This window comes from Macrobrachium nipponense, chromosome 35 (genome assembly GCF_015104395.2).
Source record: "Macrobrachium nipponense isolate FS-2020 chromosome 35, ASM1510439v2, whole genome shotgun sequence".
Taxonomy (NCBI): Eukaryota; Metazoa; Arthropoda; class Malacostraca; order Decapoda; family Palaemonidae; genus Macrobrachium; species Macrobrachium nipponense.
Window position 1 is genome coordinate 51,270,437 of NC_061096.1, and position 18,956 is coordinate 51,289,392.

General features: G+C 39.2%; 1 protein-coding gene across 1 annotated transcript in view; it reads left to right on the forward strand.

Annotated features, from left to right (window-relative positions):
- Positions 1 to 18,956, forward strand: part of LOC135208342 (mediator of RNA polymerase II transcription subunit 23-like) — a 242,334-nt gene that overhangs the window by 48,055 nt on the left and 175,323 nt on the right. The window contains exons 13-21 of the mRNA XM_064240445.1: positions 8,889 to 9,012; positions 9,182 to 9,350; positions 9,462 to 9,567; positions 9,749 to 9,928; positions 10,086 to 10,206; positions 10,762 to 10,945; positions 12,391 to 12,560; positions 12,747 to 12,916; positions 18,426 to 18,583. Of these exons, the coding sequence (XP_064096515.1) occupies positions 8,889 to 9,012; positions 9,182 to 9,350; positions 9,462 to 9,567; positions 9,749 to 9,928; positions 10,086 to 10,206; positions 10,762 to 10,945; positions 12,391 to 12,560; positions 12,747 to 12,916; positions 18,426 to 18,583 (1,382 nt within the window). The remainder of the gene's footprint in view (positions 1 to 8,888; positions 9,013 to 9,181; positions 9,351 to 9,461; positions 9,568 to 9,748; positions 9,929 to 10,085; positions 10,207 to 10,761; positions 10,946 to 12,390; positions 12,561 to 12,746; positions 12,917 to 18,425; positions 18,584 to 18,956) is intronic.

The following is an 18,956-nucleotide window of genomic DNA, read 5'->3' on the forward strand; positions in this document are numbered from 1 at the left end:
TAAGTGCCAATGTTTGGGCAAATATCCTGCTAATGAGGAGAGATGCAGCATTGGCTAGACTAAGCCGCAATGTGGATTTGGATTCCCTGTTAGCAATGAGGAATGGGGATATCTTGGAATCGCAACTACTGTTGCCAGAGGTCATACTGGAAGAGGCGATAGATAGAAGAAGGATGGACACTAACGATAGGTTGGTGCAACAGGCAGTTAGGAAAACGTCTAACAGTCAAACTACTCCTTTGGAGGGAAGACAACAGCAGATATCTCGAAAGAAGACAGAGACATAGCATCCCTAATAGAGTCACAAGACCCTCTTCCCAAAGAGGATAACTCATCGGCCCTTTCACAATAGAAACAACAGAGGAAGGGGCAATAGGGGAAGAGGGAGAGGCTCAAGAAGATAGGATGGGCGCCTCCCATCACTCGGCCACACCAGTGGGGGGTTGCCTGGCAAATCACTGGAAGGTGTGGCAGGAACTAGGGGCAGAGCAGTGGGTGGTGGATGTTCTCAGGATCGGGTATTTGATTCCGTTCGAGGTAAACCCCGCCCCTGACAGATCAACCATTACCCCACGTCACTTATGCCCACAAATCTCAGAAGGCCACTATTCTGCAGGACGAAGTGAAGAAGATGATGGAAAAAGGAGCTGTGCAACAAGTATGCAGTCCGACAAAAGGCTTCTACAGCAGGATTTTCCTGGTACCCAAAGCCAACGGGGAGTGGAGGACAGTAATAGACCTGTCAACGCTGAATCTGTTTATAAGGAAAACCAGTTTCAAGATGGAAACTCCGAAAACGGTTCTACAAGCAGTCAGAATCGGAGACTTTATGCTGACAGTCGATCTAATGGACGCATACTTTCAGATACCAGTCCATCAGTCTTCAAGGAAATTTCTCCACTTCAGTCTTGCAGGGAAAGCTTTCGAATTCAAGGTCCTGTGCTTCGGATTGACAACGTCTCCTCAAGTTTTTTACAAGAGTGTTCACCCTCGTGTCGGCGTGGGCGCATGCTCAGGGGATCAGGCTAATAAGATATCTGGACGATTGGCTGGTGATAGCAAAGTCCAGGGAGAAATTACTCAGGGACAGGCGGCCCTCCTGCAGCTTTGTCACAGCCTAGGTATTGTGGTGAATCAGCAGAAGTCGCAGCTGGATCCAGTCAACGTTTGGAATATATGGGACTGGGTGGTGATAGACACAACACAAGCCAAAGTATTCCCGACAGACCAAAGAGTAGAGAAATGCAAACAATGGTGAATGCCTTTCTGGGAAAGCAGACACAGCCAGCAAGACAGTGGCAGGTGGTGCTGGGAATCCTAACCTCCCTGGAGAAGCTAGTACCACAAGGAAGGCTACACCTTCGGTCCCTACAATGGAGGATGAAGGAGTTTTGGTCACCAACAGTAGATTACCCGTACGAGCAAATTCCCTTGTCGGCAGAAGTGAGGAAAGACTTGCGTGGTGGGTGGACGACGACAATCTGACAGTGGGTGTCCCCCTTCAACAATCCTCCCCAGACCTCTTGCTGTTCTCGGATGCGTCACTAGAAGGCTGGGGAGCCCATATGGAGGAGTTGATGGTGTCAGCAAAATGGAGTTGCAAGGACAGAGAACTCCATATAAACGTGCTGGAGTTGAAAGCAGCTTTCCTGGCTCTACAAGAATTCAGGGAGAGAGTAAAGGGACACTCAGTGGTATTGATGTCAGACAACACCACAGTAGTAGCTTATATAAACAAGCAAGGAGGCCTAGTTTCTCGGCAGTTACATGTGATGACAGTTCAACTTCACCAGTGGCCGGCTATAGAGAACCTGGTAGACATCAAGGCCAGGTATATTCCGGGAAAAAGAAACATAGTGGCCGACAAGTTGAGCCGCAGGGATCAGATTCTGGGAACGGAGTGGTCCCTACACCAACAGATAGTGGACAGGATGCTCATGTTGTGGGAAGGACCGATCATAGACCTATTCGCAACCAGGTACAACAAAAAGTTGGAACTGTATTGTTCAGTAGTCCCAGACGCAGAGGCAGTAGCAGAAGATGCGCTACAACACCCCTAGGACAATCCTCCATTTTGCCTAATCCGTCAGGTTCTGAACAGGGTAATGCGGTCTCAGAACCTCAAGATGACCCTGGTAGCCCCGTTATGGCCGAAAGCAGAGTGGTTTCCAGACCTACTGGAACTCCTAGTAGATGTGCCAAGAGAGTTACCTCCATGGAGCAACCTTCTGTGTCAGCCGCACGTGGAGAGGTACCACCAGTCGGTGAAGTCCCTATCGCTTCACGGGTGGAGACTGTCAAGTATCTCCTCCGAGAGCGAGGGTTTTCGCAGAAAGCAGCAACTCAGATGGCAGGTAATATCAGAAAATCATCTGCGACAGTATACCAAGGAAAGTGGTCAGCATACTGTGATTGGTGTCGTAGAGGGAATGTGTCTCCACTCGGTACCACTATTCAGCAGTTAGCAGACTTTCTGATATATCTCAGAACAGAAAAACATATGTCTGTATCTGCAGTGAAGGGGTACAGGGCTGCTCTAGCCTCAGTCTTACGAATGAAAGGAGTGGACATATCGTCTTCATGGGAGTTGCCATGCTGATGAGGAGCTTTGAACAGTCATGCCCACCAAAGGAGCTAAAAGCCCCAGATTGGGATCTGACCAAGGTACTGAGTAGTCTGACAAAACCCCCTACGAACCACTAAGGCAGTCCACGGATAGGAGCCTGACCCTGAAGACAGTCTTCTTATTGGCCCTGGCTTCAACCAAAAGGGTGGGGGAGCTACATGGCCTCTCATATCTCATAAAGCACTCGAGAGGTTGGAGATCAATGGTGTGTGAGTTTGTCCCAGAATTCGTGGCAAAGACCCAAAATCCAACAATAGTAGACGGCAGATTCGACTCCTTTACCATACCTTCCTTGGCAGACTTTGTAGACAACGACAAAGCTGAAATGCTCCTGTGCCCCGTCAGGGCACTAAGGGAGTACTTAAAGAGAACAAGGCACCTCAGGCCGGGGTGCCAGAGGTTGTTCGTAAGTACAGGACGGAACAAGAAGGAAGTGTCCAAGAATACAATATCATTTTGGCTAAGGGAGACGATCAGAGATGCTTATACTGCAGAAGACAGAGGGTCAGATAGCCAGGTGGGAGCTAGAGCTCATGACATCAGGGGTGTGAGTGCTTCCCTGGCATTTAAGAAGAACATGTCTGTGGATAAAATTCTGAAAGCTGGCATGTGGAAGCGCCAAACAACTTTCGCCTCATTTTATTTGAAAGATGTTGCCCATAGATCCTTGGACACCTTTTCCTTGGGTCCAGTGGTGGCGGCCCAACAAGTGATATAGTTCATCCAGTGCCCCTGGCGGGTCAGTTTGCGTCTAGTCTAAGATGAAGGTATGAAAGTAGAATGAATGGGATGACTGGTCTTTTTTCTTTACTACTTTCTTCCTACTCCTTTAACTACGGGCAATATGAAGGAGAGTACCGTCATGTGCTGGAACGGACTAGATGCAGGTGAGATGGTCAGCCATACTGTGAAGCTATCTTAGCTGATGATATACTTTTCAGTAGCAACACACCCCTCTGGATAATAAGGAAAAGAGGGGTGAAGGTGGATCCAGTTGCAAGGGACAAGAGTAAACAGTAGAATGGTATCTACACCCAGTGGGAGGAAACCAATAGATCTGCTTATATCTTTGGTTCCTAGGTTCATTGTCCATTCTCTTAGAATTTCCCTATATATTCGGAAATGGATAAGGTGGCAAACTCCCAGTCAGTTGTAGAGACTTACCTCCCTCCAATAGTAAGTCTATCCTAATGTTAAGACCGAAGGTTTGTTTCGTGTATGAACAAATACCAAATTTGTAACTAATTTGTATTTTTCATAACTAACAAACCTGAGGTCTTAAAGTTAAAGGCCCACCTCGAACCACCCCTCTAGCAGTCTAAACTGGGTTAGAAATATAACTGATGGGTCACAGGTAGCCGTGGGCATTCTGGGTATACATGCCCCGTGACCTGGTATAGATGCCATTAGTCCCTGGATCTCACAAGTGTAATTTTAATTCTACCGGTTTCCAGCTTGGCGCTAGTAAATCCTAATGTTAAGACCTCAGGTTTGTTAGTTATGAAAAATACAAATTAGTTACAAATTTGGTATTTCAATTTCCTGTATATATATAAGGTTGCCCAGAGGGCCTTGGACACAATTTCCTTGGGTTCTTTGGTGGCTGCTTAACAAAGGGTGTAACTCATCCAGTACCCCTGGCGGGTCAGTTGGTATCTTGTCTAAGATGATGGTATGAATGTGAAATAGAGGAGTTAACTGGCCTCTTTCCTTTTCAAATTTCTGTCTCCTTCTTTACTTAGGGCAGTAAGAAGAGAGTGCCATCATAAGCTGGAACAGACAAGGTACAGGTGAGTGAAGTGGCCATACTGTTAGGGTTAGTATCAGTAAGATACCTATCAGTAGCAGGACATTCCTCTCTTTAGCAAGGGGGAGAGGAATGATAACAAACCTACACGAGTGGATGAATTGGTTTGTTAGGAGAACAGATCTTCTTATCTTCCACGGACGCAATGAACTATGACATTGTGTAAAACCCAGAAGTCTGACTCTATGATATTCATGTATGTCTTAGATTCTAAAATACTGGTCAGTTGTTTCGTAGAATTCTGGTATTCAGAAAACTGATCAAAGGTGGCAAGCTCCCAGTTGGTTAATAGTACATACCTCCCACCAAGAGTAAGTCTATCCTAATGTTAAGACCGAAGGTTTGTTTCGTATATGAATAAATGACAAATTTTTAACCAATTTGTATTTTTCATAACTTACAAACCTGAGGTCTTAACATACAAAGGCCCACCTCTAACCACCCCTCTATCAACTAACCTGGGTTGGAAGAATAACTAACGGGGTCACGAGTTAATGAGGGGTTTGTGGGTGGCTCCACATGTCTCGTGACCAAGCACAGATGCCAATAGTCCCTTGCATACACAATTATTTTAAACTTTACCGGTTTCCAGCTGGCGCTGAGTATTTATCCTAATGTTAAGACCTCAGGTTTGTAAGTTATGAAAAATACAAATTGGTTAAAAATTTGCCATTTTTGACAGCCAAATATGGCTGTACAGTATATGTCTTTTTGCACTAGCTATGTAAAATTTTAATTTGAATTTTCATACCATTTGGACTAATATCCTATGTACTAATTTGTTTAGTTAGCTTAAGCCACTGTATTTAAAGAGTTTTAGGTTATTTAATTATCCATAGGATACTGTTTGTATCCCATCCTAGGCTATTTGGGCCAAACTAATACATACTTAGTACATCAACAGTAGGAGGGTTCCTTAATTGTCCTCTCTTAGCCTAGTATAGGGCGTTGCCTAATCTAGACTGTTGTAGATCAAATGTAAAGACTATATAAAAACGGAAAGTTACTTATATGCAAATTCATAGTAAGGCTAACAACCTTTATCTAACTCAGATTTTTTATATCTAGCCCAAGGCTATTTGGTTTACTATATAAAACAGTAGCTTTCTAATATGAAACTCATTGATGTGAAATTTTATAGCTAGGCTATCACCTACTATAGGTTATTGTCTAATCATGATTAATTTACCTGAAAGGTATGGGATAACCAGGCATAATTTTTAACCTTCAAGATAGGCTACTACCTAATAGTCCAATTGGGGTACTTACCTACCATTTTTGGTTTATATAAAACAAATTACTAATGTGAAACTTTTATAGTTAGGCTATCACCTAGTGTAGGTTATTGTCTAGTCCTGATTAACTGGTTTTGGTCTACTAAAACTAGACTAGCCTATTACCTAGCCTATGTTATTTTTCAAATCTATAGATTATTTAATTCTCTTTTAGGGGTATGCACGTGATAGCGTACAGTATTAAGACAGTGCTTTGATATACAGGTTATATAAATGGGGAAAATGTCTGTAGCCTTTTATCTAATCCTAAGGACTTTGGTGTAAACTTAGGGTACTGCCTAGGCCTATAGCCTAACAGGATATGTCCCCAAAACTTACCTTAATTCCAGTTACTGCCTAATCCAAGTTATATTTTGTTCACCCTTAAGGATACATAATCCTAGGTTATAGGCTACAGACAATATCCACAGTCTAACCAACATATTCTCACTGAATCGAAGACTGTAGGTTACTGCCTGGTAGTCTACTGCAGACATCATTATCTGACCTGGTAGTCTATTGCCGACGTCGTTATCTGAACAGATTATCTATTTTTGTGGAATGTTTCTTTAGATAAAACTAACAAATAGAATGATAAATTCTTCAAAACAACTTCCGCTTCTACAAACAGCTAACAGTCGCAAATTGTAAGAGGCGCCAACTTGTACTGTCAAAAAACCGGTTTACGACTTCACATGCACATTAGAATCATTGTTCCATGATCTAAAAAATGTTCAGATGGAACTTGAAATTACATACTCAACTTTCAAGTAAGCGAAGAACAAAACTCGGCGCTAACGATCCTAAATTGCTAGCGCCGTTGAGCACTGGCAAAAAAACAACTGTTTATAGTTTTTCACATACTAAAATCATTGTTCCTCTATAAACTGACAAAATTTTTAACTGAAATGTAAAATTGTACAATTAGCTTTCAACTTATATGTTTTCATCAACCTCAGTAATGAAATTAATAGGTAAATGAACAACAAAATTCTCAGACCTAACCTAACGATCATCAATTGTAAGAAGCGCCAACGAAATAAGCCGATTACAGCTTTTTACTCACAATAAACCATTGCGCTACAGTCTAGATAAAGAATTTTTAAACGAGCTTAAAACTATGCACTTAACTGAATCAATAAATGAAGATTTGACTTCTCTGAGCTCTGGTTTCTTGACTGACCAGAAAGGAAATGGCTTCTTGGTTGGATTTTGGTTGTATGTAAATGTAAACAATATGTTGGTCCGTATGCGCATAACCACTACTTCTTACGGTTTTGACATAGTAGGAAAACTGGGTATCAGCGTTTGCTGAGGATAACAGAAAGTGCCCTGTTATCCTGAATCCATCTTTACTCACATGTAATAATGTTTATCATCACAACACATACCCAGCCATAAGACCAGTTAAGAGAATTCTTTGACATTAGTCTGGTTGCCATGGAGTTCTGGATAGACCATGGAAAGGGTACTCCTCTGAGGATGAAACAGTGACTACACTATAAAAAATGTTACTTACCATGTTAAAATTACAATGTCTCAGATAGTAAATGAATTGATTGTTATGTACATAGAAGGACATGCTCATTCAGAGTAAAATTTGGGAACAAAATTGAAATAATAGAGACATTTGAAGTTAATCCTTCTGAGAATAGGTAGACAAATAAGGGTTAATATAACATAGATATTAAATTATTTAGCAAAACGATTTTTTAGTAATTTTTTTATATTTATGTTTCTTCATATTACCACTGTCATATAAATTATAAAATTAAACAGTTAACCACTAATTCTTTTTATTTGTGAAAGAATTTTTTTCATCTCAGTTTAGTTCTAACATCACTGTTTTACTCTGAATAATCCCAGTTCTTCAGTTGACTCACTAAATCTAGGGTTAGTTTAGTACAGTTTCCTCCTAACCCCTCACCTCACACTTCAGTGAACCTGTTATTCTTCATTAATGAGCTAAAAGTTTCCATGACAAGAGTAGAGGGGTAGTGACAGGCTTTATTGATGATACAAAGTAATTGCTAGAATTGTTTGCCATTGACTCAGGTGAACTGGGAAGTCTGGAAAATATGCATATATGTAAACTATTTCTCTCCACTGTCCTTTCCAGAAAGCAGATTTCTAGTGAGCCACCTCTTACTGTGAAGCAAGTTATCATAGAATGTTGCAATTACACAGGTTTAAATTCTTGTACTGAAGAACAGAACTCTGTCCACATCTTTAAATATAACCTAAAACTCAACAGATTTAATGGCAAGGTCTGGAGATGCCAGTTGTAGTAAATTTTTTGTTGGGATGTAACCCATTAATGGAATTTTTATTAGGACCAATATTAGTAGTGGATCTAGTAGTACCTTCTTCAATTGGTAATACTGTAGTATACAAATAAAAAAACTGTGTTTATTGCATCCTTTAATCTGTATTTTGTATGAGGGAAGTTCTGCTCTTATCAACAAGTTAGGTGTCGGTTTACACATGTACAAGGGCTTTACTTTTATGACTTAGTGTTCCTAGCTCAGTTTCTGCTGTAGTCAGTGATAGAGTATCACTACACACAACCTTACTGTCCCTGTGAGCTAGGGATAGGTGTTTATTGGGGCACCTAGAATAGATTACCCGTCAGTTACCATTCTTTGCTTCAGGAGATCAGCTGTTCTTGGTGAGAACGGTTTTGAAGATCATTTCCTGTTTTCCTAAGTTTATTGTTTGTCATTTAAAAAGCTAGGTTTTTAATTCAGCATATTTTTATGTATTTAATATTTTTTTTAAGTAGCTAAAATAATTAGGTACAGAAACCAGTTTGAGGTGGAGTGTCTGATCCCTTGTTGAATACTAATATTTTGTAATTATAGCAAGTTAATGAAGAGTTACCTCAGTCATGTGGCACACAATAAGTGTGCACAGCTGTCAAATATACCTTAAAAGCATTTCTTAGCCACTGGCCTGATTCCCAGTGAGCATATGCAAAGCCATAAAGTAATTTCCATGAGGTTTGCATAATTTTAAAAAATATATATACTACATATATATATATATATATATATATATATATATATATATATATATATATATAAAATATATATACATAAATATATATATATATATATATATATATACTATATATATATATATACATATCTATATATATATATATTTTTTTTTTTTCTTACAGTTGAAAGGGAAAGGTAATCAGCAGCAGGGACGAGATCACCTGATGTGGGTCTTACTGCAGTTTCTGTCAGGCAGCATACAGAAAAACCAATTTTCTGACTTTCTCCCTGTGTTAAGGCTTATTGGTTAGTCTTTTTCTTTTATTTTGATTTTGATTTTTAAAGTATCTTATGTAGTTTTCATGTTTTGAAGCAAAAATTCTGTATACTGTAAGTATTTTATGAAAATCATACAAATATATAATGAGAGTTTTTAAACTGAGATTTCAGCTAAGAACTTTTTTTTTTTTTTCAGAGGTATTGTATCCTGATTCAGAACCTCTGCCTGTACCTGATTATACCGATCCAAAATGTGCTATGCAGATGTCTGCCATGTGTATTCTTATGCATATTTTGAAGAAGGCTCAGACTGACAATACTAAGACACCACGTTCTTTGCCTACAGTCTTTAGAAATCATAATGAGTGAGTGTTAATTCTTGCCAGGTTTGCATAAAGTTTTCAAATTTGAAAAGATGCCAATTTTACTCATTCAGTATTTTTTTTTACTAAGAATAAAAAAATTTTTAATTGCAGATTTCTTCAAGGACTGGCTCACAACCCTCAGCTCTCACTTCTAACTCCCAATGCAACTCCTGACTACCGTATTGCTCTCCTGTTGAATGCATACTCCACAAACACAGTATGTATAGTACTCTCAAAGCCTTTGCTCTTAGTGATTCAAATGTGTAATAGATGTACATTGATATTTTGTTAATTTGCATTTACTCTGATAGATATTTCACATTTTGTTCATTGGTTTTGATCTGTTTCATATAGGAATACTTCCAAAATATTGATTTTTGTGATTATTCTGCTTTCAGGAATATTTTCAGCGTCCCATTTTAACACTTTCGGAAAGTATTCAAGGCAACCAAAAATCTACCGTTCCAATGCCTGGGATTAACTGTGTAGCTCATGCTAGCACAACCCCGCTTAGTATGACGCTTTTAGATTCACTTACTGTTCATGTCAAAATGAGCCTTATTCATAATATTGTTCAGGTACAGTGTGTTAAAGTTTTTCTTGCTTTAATTTATATTTGTTGTAGTGATGTATAAGGATGATTTACACTACATTCTAAGTGCATACTTATATAAGTAATCTGTTAATCTGGAGTTTCACTTAGGGAAAGATTATTTTTGTATAATTTTTTTACAGCATATAAGTAAACAAGCGCAGCACAAGTCAAGTGTAGCACTGGCGCCAGCACTGATTGAAACTTATGCCCGATTGCTGGTGTACACTGAAATTGAAAGTATTGGAATTAAGACCTTTATTAGTAAGTAAAATTATCTTCAGTAAATTTACTTAATTAATATTTTTGTTTACATCGATATATTGTTTATGGTTTATGAAAATTATTACATTCTAAAATGAGCTACATGTCAGTTCCTTGTACATAATAGGTATTTGCCACCATGACTCCAGCCCATAAGTAACTTGGCTTGGCTTTGAGTGTAGATATTAAATCTGCCTCTTTGGTAATGTCTTGTATTCCTTATCTTCTTTACTGGGGCTGAAATTCATGAAAATGAAATATGTAATCATCTCGTGAATACCATTGTTAATTATTAGGTGTTTGAAACCCTGAGTATCTCCTAAACTCCTAAACTCTCTGGTTAGCACATTTCTTTGGATCAGTCATAAAGTAAATGAAAGCAAGTATGTATGCAGAGTGGTAAGAGGGGATTTCCCTTACAGAGTACCACAGCTGTTTTTAAAATACTGATTACTTACTATGACTCATATCTTTGATCAGGTTAAGCAGCATTATGAAAAATTATAGGTTTGTACCCAGTGAAGCTTTGTTTTAAAACTGTGGTTTTTCTTCCAGCCAACTTGTTATCATTAGTATTCAAAAGCCATGTGTGGAGCATCCTTCATGCCTTACTAGAGATGTTCATTCATCGTATTCATCACTCGCCACCACAATATCGTGTCCAGTTCCTGTCAACTATTCACCACATGGCAGCTGTTCCACTAAATACTATGACTCAGATTACACAGCTGCATTTATGGTAAGAAGAGGGTTCAAGTCTGTTTGCTATGTTAGACTTTTTAACTTTTTTGTGATTCAGTTACACATATAGCATGCAAGCATATGTAATCATTACACTCTTATTCACTTACCATTTCCCTGATTTACCCAGTGGTATTCTGTCAATATAAAGGGCAGATGGTTTCAAGTGGAAATATGTAAGGTTATTCAGACAAAGTTTTCCTTGAAACTAATTTATTTTTATAACTACTACACAACTAAACAATGGGATTTTGGTCCCTGTACAACACAAGGTTACCAAAATCAGTGCAGTAAATATACATGTTTACAAATACATATCTGTAAATGAAATACAATGAAACTTTTATTTTCTTTGAAAAATAAGGAATCTCCAAGGAAAATATGCTACTATCACACCACACACAAGCATACAAACAATTTTCTACAACTTTGCCTTACAAAGTTGCATATTGACACACATTAGTAAAGTTATGAGTGGATACAGCTAGACTTTTGACCTTTTTTCTTTCTTTTTTCATTGTGTAAGGAAGTGATAAAAACATATAATTTACATGTTTTTTCATACACATATTTAGCATTTTGGGATTATAAGCTTAAGAAAATACAATAGGATATCCAGGGGAATGCATATTACAGAACTGGCATAAAAAAAAATGGGGAGTGTGAATACATTCATATATGCATATTTTGTCTATAGCTTGGCTTCTTATGTCTAGGTAAGAACCTATCACATGAAAGTTATATTTGGAAAAGAAGAAAAATATTAAGAGTAATGAGTAGTATGAAAATGATAGTCATGTGAAGTGATGTACATATCTGAAAGACAGTGAAAATAATAAGATTGTCATATAAAAAGCAACTTGTCATGGCCTTTTGGACTTTATTTTGTAGATCAGTAAGGACTAAGGTTTTGTTGTAGATGCCTTTAATTGAGGCTGGAATTTGGATGTATATTAGCATTAAATCCCATGGGGTTCATGGCCCCCCTTTTTTTTTTTATTTGCTTTAGAACTTTTATTTCAGCACAAAGAAAAATTTTTGCTTGAATAATTGAGACTGAGAAGGATGGTCTATCTTAGGTGTAGTAAGGTGTATCTGAATGTGACACCTGCGCTGGAACAGAACTGTTATCCTTCATATAGTTTGTTGGAGATGCCTTTTTACAATATCATGTTGGTTGGAGAGTCACTTCTTTTATTACCTACTCTCATTGAAGGCTTGCTGTGATAAACATACCCAAAGAATGCAGAGGAGTCAAGAAATTACAGAGGTCATTGTTGCTATTAAAAATAGAAATATATGTTGCATGTCATTTCAGAGATCTCTATTTCTGAAGCTATGATTACAGGCATAAATCTGCATTTGGTTTTTTACCAACAAAATGTAAGGGGGATGGCTAGGGAAGCTTTATGTAAGCATTCTAAGTTCCAATTTTCTTTACAGCTTGGAGAGTGTTGCTTTGCGTTTGATTACTGGGCTTGGGAACTCAGAAGTTATGCCAAGTCTGACTCGTTTCTTTTCACCAGAATCCAAACCCAATCTTATTAGCACTGACTCTGAGGAACTAAATAGAGTTCTTGTTCTGACAATGGCAAGAGCCATACATGTTACTGGTAATTACATTTAAAAAAATCTGTTGTAGTTCTGTAAAATGGCTGTTTTATTATTACATTTTAAAATGCTAAAGTTTCCTTGCTATGAGTTTTGAAAGTTTATTTTTTTTTTACACTGGATCATATGTTGGAGTTCTGTACTTAGAATTAGCAATGTCTTATAAAAAATTTTCACATTCTAAACAGGCTGTGATAGTACAGGTGAATCTGCAAGATGGTGTGTTGATTTCTTGAAGACAGTCATGACCCATACTCCTCATACATGGGCGAATCATACGCTGCAGTGTTTTCCTCAAGTTATTGCAGATTTTTACCAACAATGTGCTACGCCCAGAGAGAATATGCATACATTAAAGGTCTGTAAGGTGGCATTTGTTAAATATTATTATCAGTTGTAATGCATGTCAATGAATATTTTCAGATCAGCATGACTTAATACTTGTTCATACGCAAACAGACCTTAGGTCTTAACAATAGGATAATTTCTAGTGCCTAGCTGGATCCGGTTAAAAAGCAGATGAAAGCAAGGAATCTTGTGATACCTGGCAACGCATGCGTAGCTTGGGTTAGGAGTGGTCAAGGATGACGCCGCTACGCCAGTCTTTCTTTTGACTGCCCGGGCGGGAGTTGTGTTTCACCTTTCTTGGCCTTTTCCCAGTTCATTGCCCGTTTCATTTCTTTTATTGTGTGTGTTTGAGTTCAAGCGTTCACAAGGGTCTTCTCTCTCATGTCAAGATGGGCCCATTCTCAGGGGATCCGTTTGCTGAGGTACCTCGATGATTGGTTAGTCTTGGCAGTTTCCAGGGAGAAACTGCTGCAGGACAGGGATCGTCTACTTCGGTCCTGTCTGGACCTGGGGCATATTAGTCAACCAGGAAAAGTCGAACCTAGTACCCACTCAAAAGGATTCTCTACCTGGGCATGGTCATCGATACGACAGTGGTAAAAATTTTCCCGTCGGATCAGAGATTGGAGAAGTTGCAGGCGGTAGCGCGCAACTTCCTGTCAAAGTCACATCAGTCAGCTCATCAGTGGCAGGTTCTTCTTGGAATGTTGTCTTCCCTGGAGAAGCTGGTCCCTCATGGGCGTCTTCATCTTCGGTCTCTGCAATGGAGACACGGAGAATTCTGGTCTCCGGTGGGGGACTCTCCCCTGTTTGTGGTTCCTCTGTCTCTGGAAGTGAGAGAAGACTTTTGTTGGTGGTTGGACGACCAGAATCTGTTGAAGGGTGTCCCTCTGCTTTCACTCCCACCGGACTTACTTCTGTTCTCGGATCCCTCCCTCACAGGTTGGGGGGCTCATTTAGGCGGCCTTATTGCTTCAGGCGTTTGGAGTTTGGAGGACAAGCAGCAACATATCAACGTCTTGGAGTTGAAGGCGGCTTTCCTGGGTCTGAAGGAGTTTCAGGGGAAGGTAGAGGGTCTTTCTGTCGTTCTCATGTTGGACAACACCATAGTGATAGCCTATGTGAACAAACAGGGAGGCCTGGTTTCACATCAACTTCACGCCTTGACCGTTGAGGTTCACCAGTGGGCGGTCAGCAATTCGGTAGAGCTCTCAGCCAGGTTATCCCAGGGAAACGAAACATGGTCGCAGACAAACTCAGTCGTCAGGATCAGATCCTGGGCACAGGATTGTCCCTTCATCAAGTGGTGGCAGACAAGCTTTTCCAGATTTGGGGGAGACCCATGCTGGACCTTTTTGCGACACGCTTCAACAGGAAGCTGGAGGTGTTCTGTTCAGTGGTTCCAGATCCTTTAGCATTGGCAGAGGACGCATTCCAATATCCCTGGGACAACTGGAGGTGTATGCCTTCCCTCCGTTTTGTTTGATCCGTCAGGTTCTGAACAGGCTGGTGAGTTCATAGGGTCTCAGGATGACTTTGGTAGCCCCTCAGTGGCCTTAGGCGGAATGGTTTCCAGATCTGCTGTCGTTGTTGTTAGAGGTCCCGAGGGAGATTTCCCCCTTGGCGACATCTTCTGTGTCAGCCCCATGGGGAAAGGTTCTACCAGTCTGTAGAATCCCTGTCTCTTCAGGTTGGAGGCTATCAAGTATCTCCTCTGAGTGAGAGGCTTTTCTCAGAGAACAGCTGGGCACATGTCCAGCAGTCTTAGAAAATTGACCTCCGCAGTTTACCAAGGCAAATGGGTGATCTACTGTGATTGGTGTCGTAAACCGGGTTTTTCTCCACTCAACTTTTATTCAGCGAATAGCAGACTTTTTAACCTTCCTGAGAGACAAGAAACGTTTGTCTGTTTCTGCCATTAGGCTACAGGGCGACACTGAGTTTGGTGTTACGCCTTAAAGGTATCGACATCTCTTCCTGGGAACTTTCCCTGCTAGTTAAGGGGTTTGAGCAGTCGAGTTCTCCTAGAGAGCTCAAGCCTCCAATGTGGGATGTTTCCTTGGTTCTTAAGAGCCTCACTAAGAGTCCATATGCACCCTTGTGTTGCTCATCTGAGAGGAACCTGACACTCAAGACAGTTTTCCTTCTGGCTGTGGCATCTTCCAAGAGGGTAGGAGAACTCCACGGTCTGAGCTATGAGGTGAAGCACACCAGAGGTTGGGGGTCGATGTCCTTTGAATTTGCCCCGGAATTCGTGGCCAAGACCCAAAATCCCTCGGTGCATGATGACAGGTTCACTTCGTTTTTCCATTCCATCACTGAATAACTTTGTGGGTGGTGATGCTCAAGAGCTTTTGTTGTCCCTGTCCGGGCCCTGCGTTGCTATCTTACAAGTACTTGGTACCTTAGACCAGGCTACCGCAGACTTTTTGTTACCTCAGGCCTTACGAAGAATACTATCTCGTTTTGGATACAGGAAGCCATCAGACAGGCATACTTGACCCTTGATGATTCCACCACCACGTCTGTGCAGGGTAGGGCACATGACGTTAGAGGTATTGGTCCCTCTCTGGCTTTCAAAAAGATCTTGGCTGTACATAGAGTGTTGAGCGCTGGTACTTGGTTACGCCAGTCCCACCACGTTCACCCTCTCTTATCTTAAGGATGTTGCCCACAGATCTACGGACACATTTTCCCCCTGGTCCTGTGGTGGCTGCCCAACAGGGCACCTTTGTATCTTACTTAAGATGAATGTTTGGATGAGAGAATGAGTGAGTTGGCTAGTCTCCTTCTTTCTCTTGTACCTTTCCTTCTTCCTTCGGGCGGGTTAAGGAATAGACACGTCATTCGCTGGACTGGTCTGATACAGGTGAGTAAGTTAGTCATACTGATAGTGTGGTCGTGCAATATACAAATATCTTATCTGCTATTTGGTAGCATATGCTCCACTCCTTGGCAAGGAGGAGTTTGAAGTAATACAAACCCTGGTGTCTTGGTTTGTTATTGGACAGTCAATGTTTCTCTTTGGTTCCCTATACAATGGTTATCCCATATATCATTGTATGTCACTCATGTTCTGCGTGGTTATATATCAATTTATCTAGCTTCTCAATGTGCTTCAGTCCCTCTCCAAGAACCATTTCTTTTGAGAGCTGGACTGGTGGGTAGGCCCCCAGCCATTCTAGGATGTCTTGTACCTCCCTCCAAGTATGAGTATCCTGTTGTTAAGACCGAAGGTTTGTTCACGTATGAACAAATGACAAATTTTCTAAGACAATTTGTATTTTTCATAGCTACAAACCTGAGGTCTTAACGTTATACTGCCCGCCTCTAACTGCCCCTCTGTTTGTTAAGTCATCCTGAGTTGGGAGAGACTGGCGTAGCGGTGTCGTCCTTGACCACTCCTAACCCAAGCTACTCATGCGTTGCCAGATATCACAAGATTCCTTGCTTTCATCTGCTTTTTAACCGGATCCAGCTATGCACTAGAAATTATCCTATTGTTAAAGAACCTCAGGTTTGTAGCTATGAAAAAATACAAATTGTCTCAGAAAATTTGTCATTTCAAGCTCCTCTGAATTCAAATAAATCATCAGTTTACATTTTGCATAGAGAACTTGGGTGTTTTTTTATCAGTGTTTCCGGGACTCTTTTGTTAAGTTAGATGTAATTGAGTAGTAATAATAAATGATGCAGATGATGTTTATGTACAGCTGGTAATTAAAAGATAAAGGGGTGAATAAACATGGAACTTTACAATTATAAAAACTTACACTTCCATATTAGCTTACAGAAATGTTTTTTGATTAACAGTAATTAGCAAAGTGTATGGTATTAAATGAGACTGGAATACCCTCTGCTTCCACTTGTCCACATAAGTTGTTGAATATTTCTTGTTGTCTATTGCAGAGTACTGTGCGGTTATAATTTTTTGGTACATAATTCCAAAAAGAAGTTAGCTTTGTATGTTTATGGAAATAAATTGGACGGAATACCATGGCAAGCAATTATTTTGTTAGATACCAGAAAGACTTTTATAGCCAGTGAGTTAACCACATAGTACAAGATCTTGAATGAAAACATTGATAGATAAATGTATTTTGTGTAGATTTCCAAATATTTTGCTCCATTTTCATTCCATGGATGTTTCTAACGAACACTGAGATTCTGTCAAAATTAACACACTAACAAAGATGAATGACCATATCTTAATCCATTTAAAGTCCAAGAGTTGCAGTTATGTAAATCATATAATGTTACTATTGGCTGTAAAGGTTAGCCAGTAAACAGAAAAATGGTTTTGGAGAAAAATAATGAAAAGGTTATTCATTTGGTGTGATAATTCTGCATTTTGTAGTTTTGAAGTACATTATTAATCACTGTTACTATGGTGGGCCTAGTTAATCACAAAAAAATCTTCTGTTGTTTCGTTGTTCAGAAAATAATGATATTTTGCATAGCTGTTGATTTTTTTGGAAGTATGCATACTTTTCTTTCATACAGAATAATTCCTTTATTCTGTATTGAAGGAAACTCTCTGCAGATTATGTTATAAAGTCAGGGCTAACCTGAGCTGTCACTCAATTGACACATTATGAACTGGCTATGCTACAAATGTTCGACTGGTATCATAGGCTTGCCTGTGACCTAATTACTTAGGTTAGGTCATTTTGATAAAACTAAGACCATTACACAGTTCTCATTAATTTTAGATACAGTATTCATTCATAATCTATGAGGTCATGACAATATCTAAAAAATGGTTGTACCTCATGAATAATGAAATGCTGAAAGTTCAGTGTGAGACTCCACCTTTAACTGCTGTGGGAATGAATTTTTGTCATCACATACCTAGAGAGTAGATAATTGTTATATACAACAATAAAGTCCTTTAATTTTTTTAATACATCCACCACACAAAGTTATAATACAGTACATATTGAAATATTGAAACAAAGTAATATTGGACATGAAGGAAATGGCTGTTCTTCCTATCAAAATTCCAGTAAGGATACCAAGGGAATTCTTTGCATTATGGAAAGAGAATGTGTATACTTCAGATGACAAAGATACCACCAAAGAAGTTCGATAGTACATGGTATCCAATAAGAATATGGGTGTTAGACAAGACATAACAGGTTGTGTTTGTGGTTCAGAAAAATTGTCCATTTTTTTACTATACTGTATTATAATATATTTTGTGTTTTGGATATTACATGCATACATAAATATTGGGTAATATGAATAAGTATATCTGTTTGAAGACATGGTTTAAGAGTATGTATTATCTTAGATTAATGGTAAATCTGCAAGACAATTGCTTTATCATCAGAATAGAGATTTACTTTCTTTGGATTTGTACTAGATTTTGGTATCTTTGTCAAGGAGACTAGAAAATTGTGTTTTGTTTACATTATATGATAACATTGTTTACATTATATGATAACATTGTTATTTACAAGCAGTTCAGTATTACTTGTCTAAGAAGATTGTTTCAATCTTGATATGTTTTTAAACAGAAAGCTGTGGAAGAAGAGTATAGGAAATGGAAGTCAATGAGCAATGAGAATGACATCATAGCACACTTTTCTCTTCAGCATAACACATCTCCATTGTTCTTGTGCTTACTTTTCAAGATGGTTCTTGACACAGAAAGATTGCCTCCAATTGCTTACAAGTAAGTGAATGAAAGTTGATGAATTTCCTTATTCTACTGTGTGCAGATACAAAGTGCATAGATTACTTTGATATCTGATTTATGTAGATTCTTGACTGAATCATATGAACATTTAGATATTGGGTGAGTTCTTTCTATTCTTTTCTAAATTAAAAACTTTTAATATGGTCTGAGTCCTCATCTGTATTCTTTCATCATTGTTTTTTTGTTCCTTTTTTACTTTCACATGAATTACTTCCTTAACAGAGTATCCTTCTCCCCATCTCTCATATTCACAACCAGAAGCTGCATGGTTTTAATAATGTGCTTTGTGCATCTTTGATATGAATATATTGTCCTGCATAGACCTCATGGGTAATCAGATATCACACTC